Raw genomic sequence first — 24081 nt, forward strand, 5'->3', positions numbered from 1 at the left:
GTGAGGCCATTTGTGTGCCGGAGGAGGAGGGGCAGACCCAGCACTGAGGGGGGAGGTGGCAGCAGGGGAGAGAGGGAGGGAAATCTCCTTTGTTTGTTCAAGTAATTTAGGCCTCAGATGTTTTTTGAGAAAGAAAAGCAAAAGAAAGGTTGATTGGCGCTGGCGAAGGTGTGCTCCTGGTACATAAAAATATCCCGATAGCAGAGGGAACAAAGTGCAACAAAGAAGCGTGGCTTTAAGCTTCTTAAGTTTGCCAGGCGAGATGCGAATCTTGGAACAACCCCAACCAGTAACAAAAAACAAACAAACAAAAAACAAACAAACAAAAAACCAACCGAGGGGAAAAAAAAAAAAAAAAAAGGAAAAGAAGTTTGGTCTGCTTAGCTGGGCTGAAAGGAAGCATAGGAGAGTTGCTGGGTTTTTCAGCTAATGAATTTTGTTTCTGTTTTATATGTGCTAGCACACTGTCTTTGGAGTCAATGTTTTCTGCTTTGTGTGCACTCACACACTGCCTTTGGTGTTAAGACAGCAGCTCTCCTATGCCTTCCCATTTCCCATCATATTATACATCTCTTTTTTAAATGAGAATGGGAAATCAAGCAAAACAAGTGACAAACATTCTTCTATTCATTTTTAGGCTGAAGTAAAACTCACATTTAAGCCTCACTGAAAGGCCTAAACTAAGTTGAAAATGTCTGCGCTGTGAAGGTTGGGCTTTGCCATTGAAACCCTTGTTTCAACTGTGTGAAAGTTGCAGAAAAATGCACATGGGATATGCAGAATGTAATTTTTTTTTCTTTTTTTAGTTAAAGAATAGGGTAATGGTGTGAAAGAATGAATTAGTTATGGCAAATCTTATTAGTGTCCATTGTAAGCAGAGAAGCAGAGATATATGGGACCACTTGCAAAATTATTTCTTGTTTATTCAGATTCGTAAGCGAAGCAAATTTTTTTGCATAGTGTCATTTATTTGGCAACTGGAAGGGTGTGGAAGGTGTGTGTCTATGAAGCAAAAAGGGGGGAAGGGGGAACACAGTATTGGTATTCCATTAAAACTGATGCTCAGTGCTTTGTTTGTCAGGTTTTGGCAAGGCTTTTTGCTTTGAAAGCCATTCAGAGAGGATCGAAGCAGATGGCAGGGAGATCCTGTTTGTGTTATTTTTGGACATTCCCATTGAAAGTCTCAGATTGTTGTCCTTTTTCCCCCCTCCCCCACTCGTGTATGTTTTTCTTTCTTCCTTCCTTTCCCCTTTCCTTCTTGAGAACATTTTTATTTTTTTAAGGCATATATTATTAATCATACAGCAACACCTAAAAGCTGGGTGTGTTTCTGATGAACCAAGCTGTGGCTAGTTTATATTTTTGTCTGTCTAAAATCAGACAAAGCGGTGGGTGGACTGTCTCCTAAAGCAGTACATGCAGAGTTAGGAGAGCGAGCTGGGAAGCCAGACTGCCATTTTGTGGGGTTCAGCTTCACAGAAGCACATTTCCCTAGCAGACCAGCAGCTGTAATAAGCCCAGGCAGCAAGTTTAGATTAAAGGTCTTTGATAAAACAACTTTAGGGGCACCCATCCTTTCTAAGCCCTTGTGGAGGAGAGGACCATCTGCAGATAGACTGGAAAACTGAACTAGTCCCTGGCTCTTCGTGGTGGTCTTCCCATGTCACTGGTGGGATTCGTTAGTCTCCAGCAGCCCAAAAGGCTTTTGTTCTGCCATCATCAGTGCCCAGATTGTGATAGGAAGAGAGAACTTCATTGTCTCTCACATTACTGGTATAAACATCTTCCCTGAGTAGTAATTTATCTTCGCATAACACTGCTGGGAACGTCTGCAGAGCTTTTCATGTGGAAGTCTTCACAGAAGCCCTTCACAACCTTTGTGCAGGCAATCCAGCAAAGCTGAGCCTGGTCCAATCAGTTAAAGCACTTGGCTGGCCCAGGTCTATCAGCGAGGATGTGCACACACAAGGAGGATGGGAGGTCTTGGCTGCAGTCGGCATCCAAAAGTTCAGGTGATTCACCCGAAGCTCCTCCAGATGATTAAATCTCCTAGGCTAAGCTGGAAATCTCGAGGAAACAAGCTTTCTCATGCTCATTCTGTCAGTGGTTATTCCCAGATAGAAGCAGATATTTAAATCCTCAAATCTTTACATCAGATGATATTACCAGTACTTTGGCACAGGAAAATGGTTTACAAGGACATAAAGCTTTGGCCCAGTAAAATAAGCAAATGAACTTTACAGGTTTCACTTTTACTACTGTAACAGTAAAAGACAGTTCAGTGCAGACTGTGTTTGAGTTCAAGGTGATGATTCATCTTGGTTTTTAGATTGATTGAACCTGTATACCCACATCCTCAATCTTTTTTTTTTTTTTTTTGTAACTGGTGCACTGAGGGAACCCACTTCAGAGTCTCTCATTTTGCTCCTAATTGAATGAATGCTCAGAAGTCTTTCATGTGCATTGCAGCACCTGAGTTTCAGTGCTGTAGTTGTAAGGTGGTAACGGGTGACCCATTATGTGTGAAGTGAAGTCTCTTGAGGTGCATTTTGCTAGCTGGAATAAGCTCTGCTGGAGTAAAAATAAAACAAACCAAACCAGCCTTCACCTTCCTCTCACGGTTATCTCTTGCTAGACGATGAACATCCTCCTGGCAGGATTTTTGCTCTGCAGTGCTGACTTTTATGCCTGACTTATTAAAGTTTGGCAACTCCTTCTTGTTACTGACTGGACGAGCCTTCTGCTCAGAGGACCTTCCCTTGCTCCTGGGGTGGCACGGCTGCTCTGCCCAGTGAGGATTTCCCTTCAAGTGCTTCCAGGGATAAGGGCTTTCCTGGTCTGGCACTTTGAGAAAGGAGCCAAGCAACAGTCTCAGCCTAGACAAAAGGCAAACTCGACCTACTGTTTATGTAGTTATTTAAACATGATTTAACCTAAATAATGCACACTGTGACTTGGCCAGGGGAGAGGGGGAAGGGGAAGAGAGGGGCTTGTTTCTAATGAGCCGGGAGACAGCACAATTAATTACATATGAAGGACAGATAACTGACAGCAAACTGTCTACAGTAGAGAGAAACAAAATACCAATGTGAACAATTAAAGAGTCCATGTGATGGAAGGGTCAGCAATTTCTCATAGAGCAGGCGGCTGGGCACAGCCCCTGGAGAGCCGCAGTGGATGCTCGGCTGAGCGGAAGGCCAGGTGAGCAGAGGTTTTGGGGTCCCCTACCATCAGATCTGAGTAGGCATTTCTGAGGCTGACAGGCAGCACTCTGGGCATTATTTTCATCTCATGCGCTTTTGACAGCGGAACTGTTAGCTACTAATCTCAGCAACATGTGAGACAGGGAGGAGAGCGGGTGAGGCAGCAGAGCAAAGGCTCCATGGGCAATTAGGTACCTGCCTCAGGATGCTGCCAGCCACATGAAGGAGAGCTGAGATGACAGAGGCTTTCCTTCCCTTTCTTTTTTTAAAATTGTTAATTTTCCTCACCGTCACCCAGATGTGGAAGCGCAAATCCCAGCTGCTGGCTGTTGAATTCTTTGAGGAGCACAGTCAGAAATTGCCATCCTCTCTGCTCACCCTCCCTAAACTGCAATGAAATCTGGCATAATTTATCATTCACAACACCCCTTTCATCATCCCCTCTCTGCCAGCCCATCCTGCGGTCAGCCCTGGGCTGTAAAGGTTTGAAGGTAAAGGCCGATGGATTAGCCTAGGGGAGGGCCAAAGGTTAAATGAGCAGGGCTAGCAGCATGCAAAGGGCTACGATTGAAATATTTGCTGAATGCTGACAGGCAGCAGAATAGAGGCAGACAAGTGGCAAATTCCTGTTTTCTCCTCTAATTGAGAAAATATTTTGGGTGGTATTCAGGCAGGCTGCAGATCGAGACAGGGAAAGTCAGCCAGCCAGGGAGGGAAGGATGGGAGGACTTCAGTAAAAGCACTGTTCCCACTAAACCTGTTTCCAAAAGCTTTGTGATTATGCTTGTGGAAATCCCTGGAGCCTGAGGTTTACGTTTTGCTTGGTCATTTTTCCCATGCAACTGCAGAGTCAAAATGCTGCCCCTCTGAACTTAACATGTCTCACAAGAAGAATTTGACCAATTCTTGATGTTTTTGCAGCTACAGAAGTCTTGTTTTCATTGAATCATAGAAAGGATTGGGTTAGAAGGGACCTTCAAGATCATCTTGTTCCAAGTCCCTGCTATGGGCAGGGACACATTCCACTAGACCAGTCTGCTCCAAGCCCTGTCCAAACTTTCTCTGCAAGCCTAGCTTGTAGTTTGGAGGTGCTACCATGAAAGATCCAGATGTTGTGATGATCCATCTCTCATCTGCTGGACAGGAGATTAATGAGATTTGATGGTGTGTTTATAAAACACAACAACTATTCAGCCCTTGGTTTTATCCTCTTGTAGCATGGGTAATACTCAGCTGTGTTTCAAGTCTGTGTAATGCATGGTGCCCTTGTGCCTGGCCAGGGCTATTACAGTCATTGTGGAAATGAAGAGAGAGAAATTGTGTTTGTCTGGTCCATCACAGATTGGCTGCACTGATTTCTGCCTTGGCCCAGCCCTCTGGCATTCCTTGCTTACTCTTGGGTGTGGGTGGGAAGCACTGGTGGCACTTGTGAGGAAGAAATTCCAGGTTGATGTGACCAAGAGCAGTTCGCTGGCCTTTCACACCCTGACATCTTCCTTCAAGGGGTGATTTAATCCTGCCCTAAGTCTTCTGCCTTCCCCTTCCCCAAATGCTCCTTCTAAAGCTGATAATGTACTGAGAAGGTTTCAATTAACACAATTTCCTTCTTTCTTAGAAATATGGTGTTAGTTAAGGAGTTGGGGAGTAGGGGAAAAAAGATGTAAAAAGAAACAGCTCCTCGAGCCAAAAAGCAACATTAGGGTCAGCAAAGTTTACATTCCCTTCTAAATGCTCTTGTCATAAAGCTGGGAGGCTGACTTATAAAATGTTTTCTGGAGCATGCCATAGCTGCAGCAGAGGAAGGTTTTGGCAGGAGTGTACCCAGTTTGTGGCCAGCAAGTTGTGTTGCATTTGGGCTCTTGGAATCTTATGTGCTCCTTAAAGATGCCCAAGAGGCAGTCAAGAGATCCCTAATAGTCAATATGGGCTTGGTTAAAGCTTCAGCACTTATCAGCAGCTCCAAAACTTTGTTGTTGAGCAAAAGTAAGGAAAGCTTGCCTGGCTTTGTGGATCAGCTTCCAGTGAGGCATGCTGAGGGCTGCCAGGATTCCATTCTGCTGGCCTTGCACTACAGCTACTCCTGGAAAGCGGTTGACAGGGTTGGGGCAATATTCCTGCTGCTGGAGCAAGGCAAGGGATGACTCTTTTCCTGCCTACGGCTATGGTGTGTTGGTTGCTCACCACTGCAGGTTTCTGCCTTGATTCAGGAGGCCTGTGATGGGAAGAAAGCAGCACAGTCACCACCTACAGTGGGTAAACTGAGGCACTAACAGAGAGTGTGTCCAGAGAAGGGAATGGAGATGGGAAGGGACTGGAACCAGGAGTGGCTGAGGGAGCTGGGAAAGGGGCTCAACCTGGAGAAAAGGGGGGGCCTTCTGTGTCTCCATAACTCCCTGACAGGAGGGGGTAGCTGGGGGGGCTCGGGCTCTGCTCCCAGGGAACAGGGACAGGTTGAGAGGAAATGGCCTCAAGCTGTGCCAGGGGAGGTTTAGATTGAATATTAAAACTTTTCTTCACCAAAGCCCTCTATCACCATGCCTGGAGGGGTTTAAAAGCCGTGTAGATATGACACTTGGGGACTTGGTTTAGTGGTGGCCCTGGCAGTTCTGGGGGAACTGTCAGAATCAATGATCTGGAGGTATTTTTCAGCCTAAAAGATTCCATGATTCTGTGCCTCCCTGTGCATAATGCTCTGTGTCAGCATGAGCTGAAAATGAAGCCCCCGACTCATTCAGTCATCAAACCACCCTCCTGCCTTTAAATCATGGGTCTGGCTTGACCTTCCCTTACCCCCCTCAGTCTGTGCCTGGGTTGCACAAGGGAGAACAAAATGACACTTGTTTGCCTCGTCCAAAGAGCTCACTCAAGCAGGTGATTGTCTTGCCTCCTTTTGCAGTCCCAAAACAAAGTGTTGAAGTGTTGTCCTGGGATGTAAAACATCCCATATATTCCCCCGGGACTGGATTTTTGCTTTCTGACTGCAAGTGGCACTGAAAGGAAAAGAGGTCAAAATTGCAGGATAAGGGAAATAATTCCCAGGTGCTGAAATTAGGAGAAAGATGTGAGCACTCATCCTCTGCACTCCTCAGTGCAGGGAGCAAGGGAGCTTTAACAGCTTTAGCTGCAGTCTCTAAAGAGCTGATCCTTCATTTGTAGCCCTGCCAGAAAAAAAACCAAGCAAGAGAAGTCAATCAAATTCAGTTAAAACCTTGTCATTGTTTACTTGTTTTGGGGACGTTGAGAGGCCAGTGGATCTGAGACCAACACAAAACTATGTCCTGTAACAGAGCAGTGTCCTGCAGCAAGGACCATGGTTCTCAGCTACGAACCCCTGTTCACATTCAAAAGGGAACTTTATCCCTTCCATGTTGAGCAAGGGAGATTTGGTTTTATTTAATCATTACTATTTTCAGCACATGTGCTGCATCATGTTTGCATGAAGGTTTGGGGTTCAGATTCCAAAAAGTTTTGGACCTCAAAGCCCAGGTGTATCCAGCATGCAAGCTAAGGAATTGGAAACATGGGGTTTGTGCTTAAAATGAAAGTTAAACTTCCTCTGTTTTGATCTCCCTCCCTTCAAATAACGGATATGACAGCACACGCCATCCTCTGTGAGAAAAGAGTTAGATCTACAAAGCACTTTGAACCCCAGAGTGATATCATTCATTTTATTTGGTCTGTTCTGGTTTCTAGTCAAAATGAGAGAAACACAAAAAAGATCTTGAGTCAGCGCTGCTTTTGGTTTTTTGTTTAAATCTGAAACCCTAAAAATGAAAGGGCAGCAAGACAGGAAATATAAACTGAAACGAAAAAGGAGACTTGAAGAAGCCCAAGAGAAATGGAAAATCTAAACTTTGCCAGGGTGTCTTCAGCTGTTTTGACCCGAAGGCTGAGCTCACCCCACAGTGGGAAATTGTACTTTTTCATGTAACAAAAAAGAGAAGAGCTTCTCTCAGGGGATTGATGAGTCTGGACACCTCAAAAGTTCTAATTTCTTAAATAATCCACATAATACAAGCCTCTTAAAATAGAGGGTTTTATTTTTATTTGTTTGGTTTGGCTTGTGTTTTTTTTCATGGGGAGAGCCTGACCACTTTGGATATCAGTTTTCAGGGGAAACTGAGGCTCACAGCTGTAACCTGAACTGCCAGGTTGTTCATATATGGCATTGCTGTTCCAAAAAGCTTATATTTCAAAATTTCCAGGCTAGTGTTTCATCTACCTGACCATAATATTTCTCCAGGATTGTCTACTGAGTTGCTCAGGATTTTATATCAAGAACTAGTTTCTGACCAGAAGTTTAGTAATTTGCCTTGCCTTGGTCACAAAATAAATTTATTTCTTGGTTTTTTGGTTGTTTTGGTTTTTTTTTCCCCTCCCTGTGTGTGGCTTCTAGTTCTCAGCAACTTATTTCTCTGAAAGAAGTTAAAGGAGCCTCCTACAAGCCCGAAAACACAGAGTTTCAGTGAAGCAGGGACCAAAACCAACTGTGTCTGAGTAAATGTCTTGTTTGGGTGTTTGCAATCTGACTCAGCAGCCCAGACCTTGATTTTTATCTTTACAGAGGATTGGGTGGGAGGAATGGGTAATAACAGTTCAAAGCAATGCAGTTCCTAACATGTGGGGCTAAAGGGAGGGATGGTATTTTGCAGTAAGGGCTATCGATATCTTGATGTCATTGTTCAGTTGTTTGCCCTGTCGTTGTAACATTTTACAACCAGAATAGAAGCTCAGATCATCCATGCTTCCTACAGGACACTTTGCTTGTTTGGAATATTTTAGGAATTACAAATGTACTTCATCCTTCTCCCACTGATTTTGCTTGTAACCCCTCCAGAAAATAATACAACCAAGCTTGGGTGAAAGTGAACATGAAATGCTAGAAAGATGGTGAAGTAACATGGGTGGGAGCTGATAAGTTTGATAGGTTTGGTTGGACAGGTCTCCCTCAGACTTCAAATGAAAATAAAGCAGTCCTTGCCTTCCCCAAAATCATAATTTTTCTCTCAAAAAATGAAAATGCAGAGAAATCTGAGTGGTTTTTTGGACTTCAGGCCCTCTCAGAAAACCCTACATTGCCTTTTGGGAGTTTAAATGAAAACAAACATGCTTTTTTTGGCCAGATTTGGCTAGATAAGAGAGGTCATTGGGCATCTATTTATTTATTTATTTATTTATTAACTGACACCGTTGTTAAAACAAGTCCAAACTGAAGATTCCTAAGCATTTGCGTTCCTCCTGCTGCTTTGATTTAGGCCTTTGAAGCTCCACGCAGGCCAGGGAGGAGGCTGGAACCGTGTCTGCCAGCACTCTGCCCTGGCCCTGCTGCTCTGCCTGGGCCGTCCCCAGCCTCTGCTGGGAATTAAGGGGGTTTTGGTTGTGTTTTGTCTCCTTTGAGGCAGAGTAGGCTGCCTGGCCAGCAGCTGGCTATCTCCCCATGCTTGCCACTGATTTGCATGTTACCATTCTGTTTCCTGTAGTTTTAGATCCAGCTCTTGCAGTACCAGAAAGGCGTAGGCTTGGGTCCAGGCTTACGCAGTGGATTTGTGGCCCACTGTGACTCAGAGATGTGGGGGTTTATTTGAACTTCCAACACGGATGCTGAAGCAGCTGATGTGGGAAGCTGGGGGTGGCAGATGGCCTCAAAGCACCCCTAAAGGTGAGAATCTGATAAGAACCACTAGCTAAGACAAGCCTGGCAGCCTTGCACCAACACCCATAGGCTTCATGGCAGGGAGATGTGAGACTGCCAGGATAGAGAGACTCAGGTCTTCATAGAATTATAGAATATCCTGAAATGGAAAGGATCCGCAAGGATCATCGAGTCCAGCTCCTGGCCCTGTGCAAGACATCCCCAAAAATCACACCATGTGCCTGAGAGTGTGGTCCAAATGCTTCTTGAACTCTGCCAGGCTGGCTCTGTGACCATTCCCTGGGAGCCTGTTCCAGTGCCCAACCACCCTCTGGGGGAAGAACCTTTTCCTGATATCCAACGTAAACCTCCCTGACATGTCTTCATTAGATTCTCTTGTGTCCTGCCACTGGTCACCAGAGAGGCTTCAGACTTCTCTCATACCTTTGATTCTTCATACTGAGGATGTGGTTGGGCTTCCTTGGCCAAAGAGTGGCAACTTGTCACAGAAATAGTCCCTGAGGGTGTTGCCCCTTCTGCCCTTCATGTTTAGGCATGATATGGCACTGAGGAAGCTTCTCTTTAAAGGTGACAATTGTCCTTTGGTCCTTGTGAGGCCAAGATGGGCAAACATAGTCCCTTTAATTTTCACTACTGGAGGTCTTGTAGCTGCTGGAAGTGAATTATCCAGGTCTAGATAGGTTCCATACACCTGTATTAATCCATTATTTGGATGGGAGAGTTTTGAAGGTGTTAGGTTCTGTTTTATAAATCAAGGAGTCACAGTTGAACACCTCAGGTATGGTAGATTAGAGAGGATCCTACTACTGGCTTGAAAAACTACTCCCAGGCCTTTCTATAATGAAAAGATCTCTTGTAATTAAACGTGGGAGAAGGGAAGGAATCAGAGACAGTGAAAGTGATTTTCAAAATACAAAAACCTCTCAGAGGGAAGGCAAGTCAAGAACCCCAAAATTTCTCAGTGTTACACCAATAGTACAGTCATGAGAGGACAACATCTTCCCTTATCACAACACACATGAGCAGAATATTTTGAAACCTCAATACGGAGTGCAAATGTGAAATGATGTGTTTCTGGGATGGCCTTGTGCTCAGAAGCTCCAGTTAGAGAGGTGAAAGTTGATAATTGCTGCTCCTTGACCTGCCACAAGTGGTATCTTGTGAGTGGGCACATTAGCAGATATTCTGGGGCTTTCCCTGCAGGCTACAAAATGTCCAGTGTGCTCATTCCCTTCACAGCATGAATTGGTTGGTTTTGTGGAAAAGTGTGACCCCAAAGGGGATGCAGTGTTCAGGAGTCAGCTTGGATGCCATTAGCTCAGTGTTGATTGCTCCCAGCTCCCACATCTCAAAACAAAAGTACAAGAAAAACTAACCCTCCCCTTCCCAGTTTTCCATACTGTGCTGCCTTCCCATTGATTTTATTGCAGTTCATTGTTATCCTTACTGAGAGAATCCTGAATTAATGCAGTATTGGACAGATTGTAGTCAGCACAATTCCCCTTTCCTTACACCCTATTCCAGTAGAATAAAGTAATATAATTTTTAGCAAGTCCCTTTTTGTTTAAAGGAATATCCAAATGGAGGAATCAGACTGACTGCTGTCTTTGTGTACTTTTCTGTTCTCTAGAACACCTTCCTGCTGTAGTAACATCAAATCTAAAGACTGAGGAACCTGACCTGGCAGGTGCCAGCTCTTGGGAATGCAAATGTTCAGCTGTAGGAAATATCTCTGTTGCAGCAGCGTTGTGGAAGCAATTAGGCAGAGGATAATGGATGGGCTGCAGTAAGAGAGGAGGGAATGACTCCACAGAGCTGCTTCGTGGTGAGATCATAAACTACAACAATGGAGCAAGGATGGGATGGTGATGTCAGCCAAAACCTGTGGTGAAATTTGTCTCCTCACAGAGGACTTCTCCCTGGATGTTCCTGCTTTTATTGGTTCCCAGATCTGGAGGCCCTGCCGCAGATGACTGCAGCAGTGTTAAAGATGGAAATGCTGCCATGTTTCGGTTTTAGGTGAACTTCTGGTTTCTGTTTCCACTGTTAAAAAGTATTTTGCATTCACAAAGTACTTCCTTCTTTCTGATGACTGCAAGTGGGCTATTTGGGTGGGGAAAGAGCTGTTCTCTAGTACCAGGCACATGGTGTGAATTTTGGGGTGAATCTTGGAGTTGTCCTGTGAAGGGCCAGGTGTTGGACTTGATGATCCTCGTGGTTGGTCCCCTCCAACTCAGAACATTCTATGATTTTCTGATTCTGTATTAATACAGGACCACAAGCCCAACAGCTGGAAAACTCAGTGCAACCTTTCCTTTGGGGCAGCACCTTGCCCATTCTGCATGTTGCTTCCCTACAGGTACAGACACAGGTTTAGATAAATGGGGATCCTAAGACAGACAACACTCATGTAGGCCAGCACTTGCAAGTAGAGGAGTGATCATGCATGAAAACATTCAGTCTGCTCAGTTTTGCTCTGTTGTTGAGTCAGGCTGCAATGGACAAACACAACCTTGAATCAGAATGTACTGCCTTCTGGAGGATCATCTCCTCTGCTCTGTGCTTGGGAAGGACTCAGATGTAGCACACGGCTAATGGAAGTGTTCCTTCCCTAACAGTCTGTGCAACACCTTTCCTTCTGGGGAGCATCTGTGCCCAAGCACAACCCCTGGAAAGAGGAGGTCTGCTCTTCCTCCCCAGCTGCCTCTCCCTGCAGGGGCTTCCCCTGCATGGTCTCATGCAGCTCTAGGGGAAATTATCATCATCTCATGGCTCAATGGGGTTTGTCTCCAGAGGAGCCACCCATATGGCTTTTGACACCCATCTGCACAGGTATTCAATGTCTCATTGCAAATTAAAAAAAAAAAAAAAAAAAAAAAAAGTCAGTAAAAGCTGTTGAAAAAGTGGTTTTCTTACTCTCTTTTTCACTCTGCTGTTTAAATGGTTTAGTAGTTGTCTGGTTTAGAAAACTATTTTTCAGGTTAATCTATTTTTTTAAAACTTTGAAGTTTTCGTTTCAGCTCGAAAAACAAACATAACTTCGGTGTTACCCACAGATCTGCTCCCACCCTGGCACAAATATTTAGTGATGGCGAGCCATGCAGTTCCTTGAGCCAGCCTCTTTTCTTTTTGCCTTTTTAAAAAGAAAAAAAAAAAAAACAAAAATCTCTGCTGCCTTCACTTTCCAGGGATGAAATTTTTTTAAAGATGCAGTGTGGAAATAATGGTGTATTTTAGGATAACTTTACTTTTTTTTCTATTCTGATTTCTTAATTGCTACTTTGTTTCTTTCTTTTCCTCTGGTTTTGCAGGCTCAAGAGTTGGGGAAATTAGGGTGCATCGAAATCGAGTTCTACTTCCCCCTCTCACAGTCACACCTCTCCCTGCTCTAGCCTGTGCTACTGTAGAAAAAAATAAGGTGACTTGGAGAGTTAAAGAAAATCTTAGCCCGGCATCACAGTCACCATGTCCTGCCAGCCTGGTTCAGGAGATGAGGATCTCCCTTTTCCTCCTCTGGCTGGAATTTTCTCAGTGGGAATCTCCTTGCTGGAGTGTGGTGCCTCCTTGCCAGGGGAGCAGCACATGGGCTGATCTCTGTGAACAGGTTAAATAAACAGGACTATGTTTGGGTTAATTGTCACTGGTTCTACTGCTCTCCATTACTGATCTATCTGGGAGCCTGGCCAAGGAGCAGATGCGAGAGACAGCATCATCACCTCCCTCATCATCTTCATTGTGTCTGGATTTATCCTTTTTCTTTTCCTTATCCCCCACCCCTCCACCCCTTTTTCTTTTCTTTTCTTTTCTTCTCTTCTCTTTTCTTTTCTTTTCTTCTCTTCTCTTTTCTTTTCTTCTCTTTTCTTCTCTTCTCTTCTCTTCTCTTCTCTTCTCTTCTCTTCTCTTCTCTTTTTTTTCTTTTCTTCTCTTTTCTTTTTCTTTTCTTCTCTTTTCTTTTCTTTTCTCTTTTCTTTTCTTTTCTCTTCTTTTCTCTTTTCTTTTCTTTTCTTTTCTTTTCTTTTCTTTTCTTTTCTTTTCTTTTCTTTTCTTTTCTTTTCTTTTCTTTTCTTTTCTTTTCTTTTCTTCTCCCTTTTTTTTCACTATTTTTTTTTTCTCTTTGGCTGAGCAAATAGGCCAGATGGCAGTGAGGGGAACAGACAACAAGTGAGCCATGGCATATGGGCAGCCTGTTTAATTTCAATTCCTGTTGGGAAGTGGCTTGCAGGGAGATAAGTTACAAAAGCAGAAGAGGAGGAGGAGTGTGTGTTGGAGGGGAGGGGCAGGAGGAAGGAAAGACCCTTTTTGAGATGAAGCAGCCCAGCTGAGGGGAGTCCAGGGCACAGGGGACCGAAACCTTGGCTACATTCCTGACACAAAGCAGTAAATTAGCTGTTTCCGTGTCAGTTTGTGCAGGAAGTCTTGTTGGCTGCACATGGGAAGGAGAGATGGGGATGTCTGCCTCAAATGAGGAGGAGGAGGAGATGTCTCCGATTTTCATCTCACTCCCCCTGTCCCAGGAAAGTTCCAGCCAGGTTTAGGAGCTGGGATATGGAGGCATTTGCCCAGCTGCAGAAGAGGAGTCATGCTGCCCTAGATGATTTTTTCCTTGCAAATAGGATTGTGTGTGTTTTGCTCCTATGGGCATCACAGTGAGATCATACACTAAACAGTTCTTTGAAGCAAAAGGCATGGCCTTTTAAGTTTTGAAACAAAACAAAGTAAAAAGTTGACACAAAACAAAGGCAGGTTAATAACAATGTAGCTGACAGTGATTCCCCTTTCCCCTTCCCTTCTGTTTTGACCTCTCTCTTCTGTTTTCTCTCTCTCTCAATTTGCTTTTTGGATTCAATATGCTAGCTATCAGCTTCTGGCTATCTATTCACATCATTCATGCATTTTGGATTTTGCTGACCAAGACCAAAGGGAGTCTTGAGTGTGTCTCAATGATTTAGGAAGAAAATTAGAGTGAATTGCACTAAATTATAGATAGTGAGGCTTCTTGGCTTCATTTTGATATACTCAGACTTTGGGAGAGAGTGAGGAGAGGTAGGTGTACTTTTCTTACTTTTTATAAATGTGTTGCTTTTGCATCTCAGCTTCATTGAAATGTAGATTAAAATGGCTTCACAGTTTAGGAACTTGAGAAGTCTTATTCCTGCTGATGTTCAGTGGATTTGGTGTTCCTTGGTGCAGGCTCTCAACACCTTCAAGCTTCAGAGGCATTTTTAAAAATCACCCATTTTGGTCAACAACATCGTAATTTTGTTCTATTTGCTCCTCTTTGATGGCAGCAAGCACGGAATCCCAATACAATCATCACACAGGGACCGTTTGGAGCTCTGTGCATGCTATCAGCATCCTGACCATCTTGATGTGCCCATGTCTGGGATTCAGCTGTGAGCTCCATGCTTGTGCTTGCCAGGGTGGGAAAGCTCTACACACCAATTAGCTCTGGAAATCCTGACCCTGTTGGCAGGATGCAGATGATCCTGGGCTGCAGTTGTGCTCTCTGCCTGCACAAAGAACTTTTTATATGGCATTAATTCTGCAGAGAAGTTTTTATTCACTAGAGATTCTGCAGAGAGATGATTATGCATCATTGGCTTGGTGGAGCAGAATTTTAACTTCCAGCTCAGGCACTCCTCCACTGATTAGTTTTAACATGAAATAGAAACACAAGCCTGTGATTTATTGGTGAAATATTTAAGATAGATTGTTAAATTATTTAAATAGCAGAGTTTAAAGCAGGCAAGATAAAACAAAACAAAACAAAAAAGGCAGCTCATCTGAATAAGATCTCAGTTTTCCTGAATTCGAAAACTGTACATTTAGACTCACCAGGTACCTGAAAAAAAAAAAAAATCCACTTAATTACTCTCACAAAAAACTTAATCTTGCATATTTTTCCATTTGATCCCTGCAGACTCTGTTTCATCTGCAGTGCTAGGAATTATTGGAGCCTCAATAATTTCCTACCATTCATCTACCACATATTTGGGCACTTGCCCAGACTGGATGCAGTTTTCCTCTTTCTACGAAAGCTAATGGAGAGGTTTTTTGACTTACTGTTGATAACCCAGGTGAGGACTGCTGCAGTCTTCTTGCCTGGAGTTTGGATATCACCTCATCTTGTCTTGCCCCTGGAGCTGATCTTCCATCCTACCTTAAAAAGCTTGTTTGCATCTGCTGTACTTGTCTTTGCCCAGTCACCCTCTGGCATCTGTATGACATTATCACAAAGTAAAATTAGAGATGTCTTCTCAAAGGAGGAGATGGAGATCATGCTCACAGTCTGTAAGGAGCCCAGAGTGGTGGCAATAATTGTGGACTCGTGACATAAAGTGTGAATAAAGCATAAAGATTTTTTGTGGAAATTTAATATTCATTTCATAGAATCACAGAACAATTTGGGTTGGAAGGAACCTTAAAGATCATCTCGTTTCAGCCTCCTGCCATGGTCAGGGACACCTTCCACTAGACCAAATTGCTCAAAGCCCCCTCCAACCTGGCCTTGAACACTTTCAGGGATGGAGTGTGCATATTTTTTCTAACTTTTTTCCCTAAATTTTGAGATAAAATACATGGGACTTGCTGCACCCTAAGGAACATTTAATGTTTTCAGTTTCTGTTTATCTAAGGTTCTCCGAATTTGAGAGAGCTTGCTTGCTTCCTCAGCCATGTCTGTTCTGAATTTCAGATCAGTGTGACACACGAAAAGCAAAGACAATTAGGCTATGACACGTCTTCAGTAAAAACTCATGGGAAATGTGCATCAAGACACAGAGATGGCTTTGAAAATTTCAGTCCTTTTTCTTCATCTATTCACATTTCAGCACAAAAAAAAAATATTTTTCAAGTCTGACCTCCTCTAGCAAGCCCTCCATTTTGGGCCGTGCATCCAAGGAGGACAGAACTTTCAAAGTCTGATTCTTTCAAAAGTGGCAGCTGAAAAGAAGAAAATTAGGACAGGCAAATCCAAACAGTACTTTTACAAATGGTATTTATCTCTTTTTTTTCTCTTTCCTGTGTATGTCTATATTATACTTTTCCACCTGCCTTCAAAGGGAAGCTGATAAAAAGGATTTGCTTGGCCTTTTTGTTGCTGAAGGGTGAAGGGTGCCATTTTTGTGTAGTGCTGCAGGACAGATTCTGCAAGTGAAACTACCCCAGCAGGGGCAATCCTGCCCAGAGGGGACAACTCCAGGGACTGAGGCAGGTTTTCTTTTTATTCCTTTGCTCTCCTTTGTAGATTTGTTGTGCTGTGGGATCAGGTCCTTTGTGGCATGTAGGAGTGGGGTTTATGGAGCAATCAACTCCATCAGCAGTAGCGGCAATCACATAATGCTTCAGTCTTTTGTAATAGATTTTGTGTGTGTGACCTGAAAGTATGGCCGGGAGGGAATGGGATGTGAAATGTTGTCTTTTTTTTTTTAAAGTTGGAAAGAGTCTGTCTGAGTTCCTTTATGCTTTTCAGGCTCAAGGATGAGAGAGAGCGTGTGTACGTGTGCGCGTCTGTGCCCATACATTTGCTCAAGTGGGAAAAAACCCTGTTTGTGGTTCACACAGGAGGAATTTCTGATGGAGACAACAGTGCTGAGCAGAAAGGCACATCCTGATCTCTAGCAAGTGAGGGGCACTTTGGCGGACACACGCACACAACACATACTCTCCGGGCGCTCTGCATAATACGTGCACAGCGCTGCCCTTTAATGAACGTAACCTATGGTGGCTGGGATGCAGCCGGCCAGACCTCACCATTAATAAACTGGGAACATTCTTCTCCTTTTTAGTCCCTTTCAATGCCAGCCCTGCGTTTTGATCTCCCTTGAATGCTGCTCCCCCTCATTTGGGGCTCCAATTCTGAGAAGATTTGACGCATTGTTTGAGGTCGCAGGATGTCGGATTGATTTCGGAGCTTTTGTATTGACTCCGGGCTCCTGAATGAAGCTGTCATGTGTGTCTGTGGTTGGCTAGCAGGCTGTCCGGCTGCAAGCTGTGCCTTCCTTTGTTGTTTAGGCCTCATTGAGCTGAGGGAAGAGGCTCATTTCAGGGTGATTTACCACCACCCAAACACCAGCTGTCTGTTGTACTGCCGCTTGCCTCCACCTTGGATTCAGTTCTTGTTTCCCTTCCTTTCCCCCCTTCTCTCCCACTCTACCACTGTAGGCACTTGGGTACTGGTTCTTCAAAATGTGTGGATCACCCTGACAGAACAGAGGATAAAACATAGCAAACACTGAATGTGTTGTTCTTCCTAATGGCATTTATGTAGCCATGGGGATTTTGAGAGTTCGCTGTTGCAGTGCTATACATAGACTCAAAGAATAATATCCCATGTTGAAAGGGACACACAAGGATCATCAAGTCCAACTTCTGGCCCTGCACAGGACAGCCCCAAGAATCACACTGTGCGCCTGAGAACTTTGTCCAAATGCTTTTTGGGCTGTGGCAGTCTTGGGGCCATTCCCTGGGGTGATTCCAGTGCCCGACCACCCTCTGAGTGCTTGTGCCAGCTCCCTGGGGAAGAAGCTGCTTACAGTATTTTCAATGGCTGTTGCTCAAAAGAGAGTAAGGCTGTTGAAAACTGAGTAGGTTAGAGCCCAGCTGGACCTGTCAGCCTCTGCAAGGTGCACGGCACAGTGCTAAGCGGAGCCCACATCTGGAGCTGAGCTTTCCAGCCACAAACTTGGAAGACAGGATCCTACGGTTAATCCCAGCCAGCAAGTCCAGAGCACAGAGCCTGGCAGCTCCCTGGAGGCCAGCCGGTGCCATGTGCCTCGTGTCTGACTCCTTTAAGCAGGGCTGGCAGCTCCACACGGGATGGCTCTGGGCAACGCCGCAGTGATTTGTGTGTGCCCTGCGCCTCCCCCGGAGCCGCTGGCGTGAAGCGAGTTGTGACCGACCCTCATTTGACTTCTGGGTGATGCAGTTCAGTGTTTCTCGACCACAGGCTGTTAAAACTGGCAACTGCTCAGCTCCTGACACACGTGCAGCTGAGATAATTAAGCCTGTTACTATTATCACGGTTTTTCTTATTTTTCTGCAAACTTTGGGTAACTGCTGGAGCCCATGGTGCAAGGAGGTGCATGAGGCCAGCCAGATTCCCTGTAAGAGGTGGGATAATAGGACATATGTCAAGGAACCTTCTTGCTCTTTGCCTTGGGAAGGGTGATGTCTGGTGGTGGATGTGAGCCAGCAGAAAGCAAAGTGAGCTTCCCTGTTGGAAAACCTTGTGCCTACCTGCTTCTAAACAACAGCACCTCATGTTATGAATAGGCCAGGAAACGTAGAAGTTATTCTTCGTGAATTAAGACCAAACATCTATAGTACCTGGTCAGGTGTGGCTCCTCTCTTTGTGATGTTCTCCTCTCCTTCCCCTGTGAGCATCAGGCACTGCTGGATGAAGGGAGGAGGGAAATATTAGGAGGCAACAACCACAGCAGGATAGCCCCAGCGAGGTGTTTTAATTTCTTAACAAAATCCTTGGGTACTAGAAACTGTAAAACAACATACAGATAAACAAACAAGAACTCACTAACCCTTAGCACCCTGGAGGGCTCTGTTTCAGATCACTGAATAAAAGCTGAAGCTGCACATGCATGTTTAATGTAACACAAGGCGTGTGCTGTGGAAAAGCGTGCTTTCCTCTAATCTGGTTCCAGACAGAAGCATCCAAACAGAAGCCCCTTTCCCTATCCCCACTGAACTGCTTGGTGTGTGTGAGGAAACCCCTGAATGACAAGGCCTCCATCTGCTCTGGAACAGAGTTGCGACTGGCTGCAAATGTTGTCCATATGCTTTTTTTTTTCCTTTTGCCTTTCAACTTAGCTGCCTAATGTTAGACACCTATCTGCAAATTAAGCATCTGCTCATAAGAAGCTTTCCTAAAATAAGGTGGAGATAGTAGCTCATTCATCCAATGCACATTAGGCGAGGAGCATCTGCAGCTGGGAAATGAGGTGGGATTATTTATCCAGTGCATTGCTTTCATTTGTTTTTTTTCTTAGGGAATGGAAGAGACCCTTCATTCTTGTATTGTCAGAGGAAAAGAAAAAACCCTCAGGTTTTGGGTTTGTATTTCCCTTGTGCTCTTGGTTTTCCAGGTTGTTATGGGCAACATCTTGTGAATTCTCTCTGTTAAATAAAACTGGTGATACTCCCATTTGGACAGGAGAACATGGCCATGGTTTCCCTTGAGCTCAGGTGGCATTAGAGCCATAGAAGGGTCTAAAAGTGGGAGGTTTTTTCCTTGGCTTGTGTTTAAAAAAAGAGTTGGATTATCTTTTCTATGTAATGACTTTGCAGAGGGCAGTGGGACAAGCTGATCATCAATGCAGTATATGTGGATGTAGTTTCCTAACCACAAGCATATGTTAATGCTATAGCCACCCCAAGGTACCCAGTGGCCTTTTGGGAAATGTGTGACTCTCTCCTAGGTCCTTTTATAGCTCCAACTTGTGTCATATACTGTGGGGTGTCTTGAAGTTGTTCTGTGGTAAGACAAAGGAGTGTCTCCCTGTGCCTCAGTTTCCTATCACTAACATAGTATTTTAATAAACTTGCTTTAACTTCTGGTTTAATCACTTATTTCTGGTAAATAATTTTTGACTTTAACAGATTACAGACTAGTTGTTGAAGGACTGTAGTAATGGCACAAGAGCAAAACACCTTTGACAGATGGGAGTCACAGGCTGGGGATGCCAGTTGGAAGAAGTCTCCTGAAAACTTCAGTTTGACAGGTTGTAATATTTGCAGCCCAAATATGAGGCATTTTGCGTAGTTATCAGATTAGGTATCAGTACAGCCTTTTCAATGTCTTCGTTTTTTCCCAGATTCTCTTTTGGAAGGAGTGAAAAATATAATTTCTGCACATTAGCTGACCTTGCTGGGACTTGTGAGATGCTGAGCTCACCAAGTAAGAAATGTCCCCACACCTGGCAGGTTGCAGGCTCTCCCAAGGTGACCAAAAGTTTATCTGCCTGTTTGTAATTCCTGCCACCAAGGGTCATCTCTCTGCTGTACCCTGACATTGAGCAATGGCTGCAATTCCTTTTAATTGTGCCCTTTCCTTTCCTCATCATTTAGGGCAGAGCACTTCCACTTGGCTAAACTCGCTAACTGTATTGGGACCTCCTTTTCTATATAAAGTAATCCATCTAAAATCTTGTGACTGTTCATGGCTGCACATGAGCAGACTCTCCCTCTGTTTCCCAGCGAATGCCAAGAGTGTTTATTTTACAACTGTAGACAGCAAAAGTCTGAAAGTAGCCAATGTCTTTTTGTGCATGCCTATGGAAAAAAAAGTAATTGTGGTACATTTGTGGGGACTCCACTGGCTGGTTTTGACTCCATGCAGTTTAAATTCAAGCAGCATTTTGACCAAACCTGGAATCCCTAGTCCTTTCTTCCATGGTGATTTATCAAGATGTCCAGGTTTGACAAGGAACAAAAATACTTTGGTGAAGAACAAAAGTGACTCAAATAATCCCCAGAAAACAACCCTGTTAATATGAGGAACCTTACTGTTTGGATCACAGTCAGTCTGATGGGTTTTCAACAAAAATAAAGGTGTCTGAGCTCAGCTTCTCTCTCAAACTGTTGGTTACAGGTAAAAGGAGAGTGAATGGACTCTGTTTCTTAGCAAATCACTGTTGGTCTGAGCATCCATCCCTGGATGTGTCCAAGGCCAGGTTGTCTGGAGCTTGGAGCAACCCGTGTAGGGGAATATGTCCCTACCGGTGGCAGGGGGTGAAACTGGGTGATCTCTAAGGTCCCTTCCAACCCAAACATTCCGTGATTCTGTGTCATAGGCAGGCCAGGGTCTGTGCCAGCAGTGTTAGGTGAGGGTGGGCTCTTGGATGCCTGGCATGGGTTTACCAGGAGTGACGTGGACCCATTGTTCTACTGAGAGTAAGTCACTGTTGGAGACTTTATTTCACCAAATCTGGGCTCATTAAAAGCAAGTAGGCATTAACTTGGTAAAAATGAACAGAAAAGGTAATGTATAAGCTTTTCCTCATGTCGCTGCAGTTTGATATTTGTACTGTCTGAGCCTTCTAGACTTGTTCCTGTTCATACAAGTGTATGAAAAACATGGGTTAAAATAACGTGTTTCTTTTCAGCTTTTCTTTCCTACTGTCTTTTTCTACACACCTTGCTTTCCTTCTGGCTCAGTGTGACTTCCCTAATGCTGTGATATTATCCTTTGGGAAAGCCTTCTTGACAGCTTGAGAGCTAACCTTCTGTGAAAGAGAACCTCCCAGAAATGCAGGAAGAGTCCACAGGCTTCCTTAATGCCCTTTCTTCCCCTGCTCCTGACCATAAATACAAGCCTCTTGGTCTTCATTGATTTGGATTGTGCTGATGTTTTTCCTTCCTTGTCTCTTATAGGGAAAAGTCATTGGAGATGCAAAACTTCTTATGAGTTGTGGTTGCAGAAAAGGGAAAAATTCTCAAGCAAAAGACTCAGATCAGGTCAGTCAATATGTACCCTAACTGGTGAAATCTAAGAATATCTTAACATCTGGTGGATTTGATATGTGTTGTTGCGTATCAGAATTCCTGGACACAAACAGAGTCCTTGGCGTGATTGACAATGGTACAACATTAGTGTTTTTGTGTTTGTTATTTGTAGAAAAACCCTCAAGCAAGATCAGGGATTCATTGCACTAGGAGAAGTTAATGCCCTAGCCTGGCTTAGTCCCATCTGGTTTATTTATTCATGAATTCTGTTTCTTTATAAAAAATCCACTCCAGGCAATGCCTTTCCTTAAAGAATATTGCATTTCCTTGCTGGCTAAATGCATGCAACCTTTGGTCTCCTGCTGTAGCTGCCTGGATGGGTGGTAGTTCATTGCATGCTTTTGTTCTGAAGTGACACCATTACAAGGACATTCTTTATTGGGGTTCCTCATGACAGACATGTAAGAACTTGTTCACAAACCAATGGCCAGATTTCAATATTCATTACTTGGAATGAATGGCTCCTTATTCTAAAATTGGTCAATTTGACATTGGTGGGATTGCTGCTAGGGTTCAGTAATTGCAAGTGAGGTGGACTATGCTTGGAATAACAGCCAGCTGGTGGTCTCTTCCTTCCCAGTACACTTGGCACTTATTCAGATCAGCCAAGTTCATCCCTTTCAAAAGTTTTTAGTTCTTATGGCCTCCTGTCTTTGTAGCTAAAGTTTAATTTGAATCTGGAGATCATTCTTTCCAAAGATTAAACAAAATTTGATTTGAGACTTAACATTTTGTAAAATTAGGTCACCCAATATTAAAAGTGGCAGAGTGAAGCAGTTGGTCTCAAATATCAAATAACTTTGCTCTCTGCTGTATCTCGTGGACAACCTGTGACCGGGTACAGACCTGAGGCAGATTCAAACAGTGTCCATGAAGTTCCAGAAACTCCTGATAGCGTCCTGAAGGGAAAAGAGATGAATTCTCAGGAAGAAAAGTCTTCTTTATCTTCAACAGACATGTTCATCAACTTTAATTAATAATAGTGTCTCTAACCCTGATTTTGTTAATGTTTGAAATCTGAGAACAGATCTGTCTTATCTATAAACACATCCATCCATCTACCTATTCTGCAGTATTCTCTGTTGTGAGGAATGTTGGTCACACTTACAAGTTCTTTGTAGAATTGAGTCTTTCATTGATTTGCTTTGTTTTGCTTGAGTACTTTTATTACTCTTTTCAAAATAACAAATTAGTTGTCATGAGCTATATTGTCAGTTTATCATCAAGACAAGGATTCATATTATTTTTCTTTAAAAGGCTAGTTTCCCATTCTCTCAAATGAAAGCTTAATATTCTCACGTTGAGGTTCTAACACACCAGGGGAAAATTAATTTAGAAATAAACACTCTTACCAATCTTAGTCTTTTGTGTTTTGATGTACTCTGGTTGAATCACTTTTAGTTTGCAAGGGGACCAGAACACTGTTAAACCACTGGTATAGATTAGAAAAAAAAAAAAAATGGAACATCTTGATTGCAGAGGGGTTTTACAAAGCATTATCTCTAACAAACTCTGGGTAGTAGACCAAAAACTCACAAATGGCAGTATTTTAATCAAAGTGTAGGCAATAGCTTTCAAAGGGGAAAAAAATATCCCATTCTCTTTGATGTTTTCTGGAACAGTGATAAAATATTTTTTGCATTCAGTTACTTTCTGCGATCTAACTTTTGGTGCCTGATGATGTGTCGACCATATCAGTACCTCTTTATTTGCTGTATCAACATAAACTATTGGGCAAGTTCTTGCTTCAGAGGCTGCAAAGCTCATTCATCATGCCCCTGGCAGGGTCCTGTCTATATTTCAGGGGATAGGAGGTAGATGGAGAGGAAACTAGTACAGGAGGGTGGGAGGCAGTGTGGAACATTTGTCTGTGAATGCAGGACCTCAGCTCAGCTTATAAATTATCCCCTGGGCCTTGTAGATAAACACAGACTTCTATGGTGACATCGGCTGGGAAAGGCAAACACTTGCCAATGATTGTGGGCTAATCCTTCAGGACACTAATTGCCAGAAAACCAAGGAAGCATTATTTTAGGCACAGCTTGTTTCACTTTGTGAAGGGGAAAACAGTGCACTGGCTTTAGTTTTGTTTGCAGAGCTCTACCCCCAGCTCCTGCATCCTGTCTCAGATTTTAAAGATTTACCTTCATTATTGTTATTGCTGTTGGGGCCGTTTTCTTTTTTTTCTTTCCTGTCCTTGCTTTGTGTTTCACTGTGCTGCGTCTGTAAAGTTTTGTGAATATGCAACTAAGTTTTCATTTGCATGAATGTACACATAAATAGCTATGTGGTTTTTGTACCATTAGTTATTTAAAATTTTGGTTTTAAAGTCACCAACTACTTTTCGGCTGAAATTTTTGTGAAAGTTGATGCTTTGCAAAGAGTTTATTTTTCTTTTATTCCTTCAAGTCAATTTGGAAACTGGCAAAAAATCCTAAACACACTGCCCCACTAGGAAAAATCCCCAGCTAAACCAAACCATAACCTCATTGCCAAGGATTTAATTTACTGACATTTCTTACTACACCCTGGAGAAGATGAGACTGAAGGGAGACCTCACTGCAGTTACAACTTCCTTGTGAGGGGAAGAGGAGGGGCAGACACTGATTTCTTCACTCTTGTGACCAGACAGGACTTGAGGAAACAACATGAAGCTGAAACAGAGGAGGTTTAGGTTGGATATCAGGAGAAGGTTCTTCCCCCAGA

General features: G+C 43.6%; 1 protein-coding gene across 3 annotated transcripts in view; it reads left to right on the plus strand.

The window, feature by feature from the left end:
- SETBP1 (SET binding protein 1) overlaps positions 1-24081 on the plus strand; it is a 270177-nt gene that overhangs the window by 29538 nt on the left and 216558 nt on the right. For 2 of the 3 annotated variants that reach the window (XM_039566804.1, XM_039566806.1), the window contains exon 3: positions 21244-21327. The exons of the other annotated variant lie outside the window; for it this stretch is intronic. In XM_039566804.1, the coding sequence (XP_039422738.1) occupies positions 21244-21327 (84 nt within the window). The remainder of the gene's footprint in view (positions 1-21243; positions 21328-24081) is intronic. 3 annotated transcript variants of the gene reach the window in all.

This window comes from Corvus cornix, chromosome Z (assembly GCF_000738735.6).
Source record: "Corvus cornix cornix isolate S_Up_H32 chromosome Z, ASM73873v5, whole genome shotgun sequence".
Lineage (NCBI taxonomy): Eukaryota > Metazoa > Chordata > Aves > Passeriformes > Corvidae > Corvus > Corvus cornix.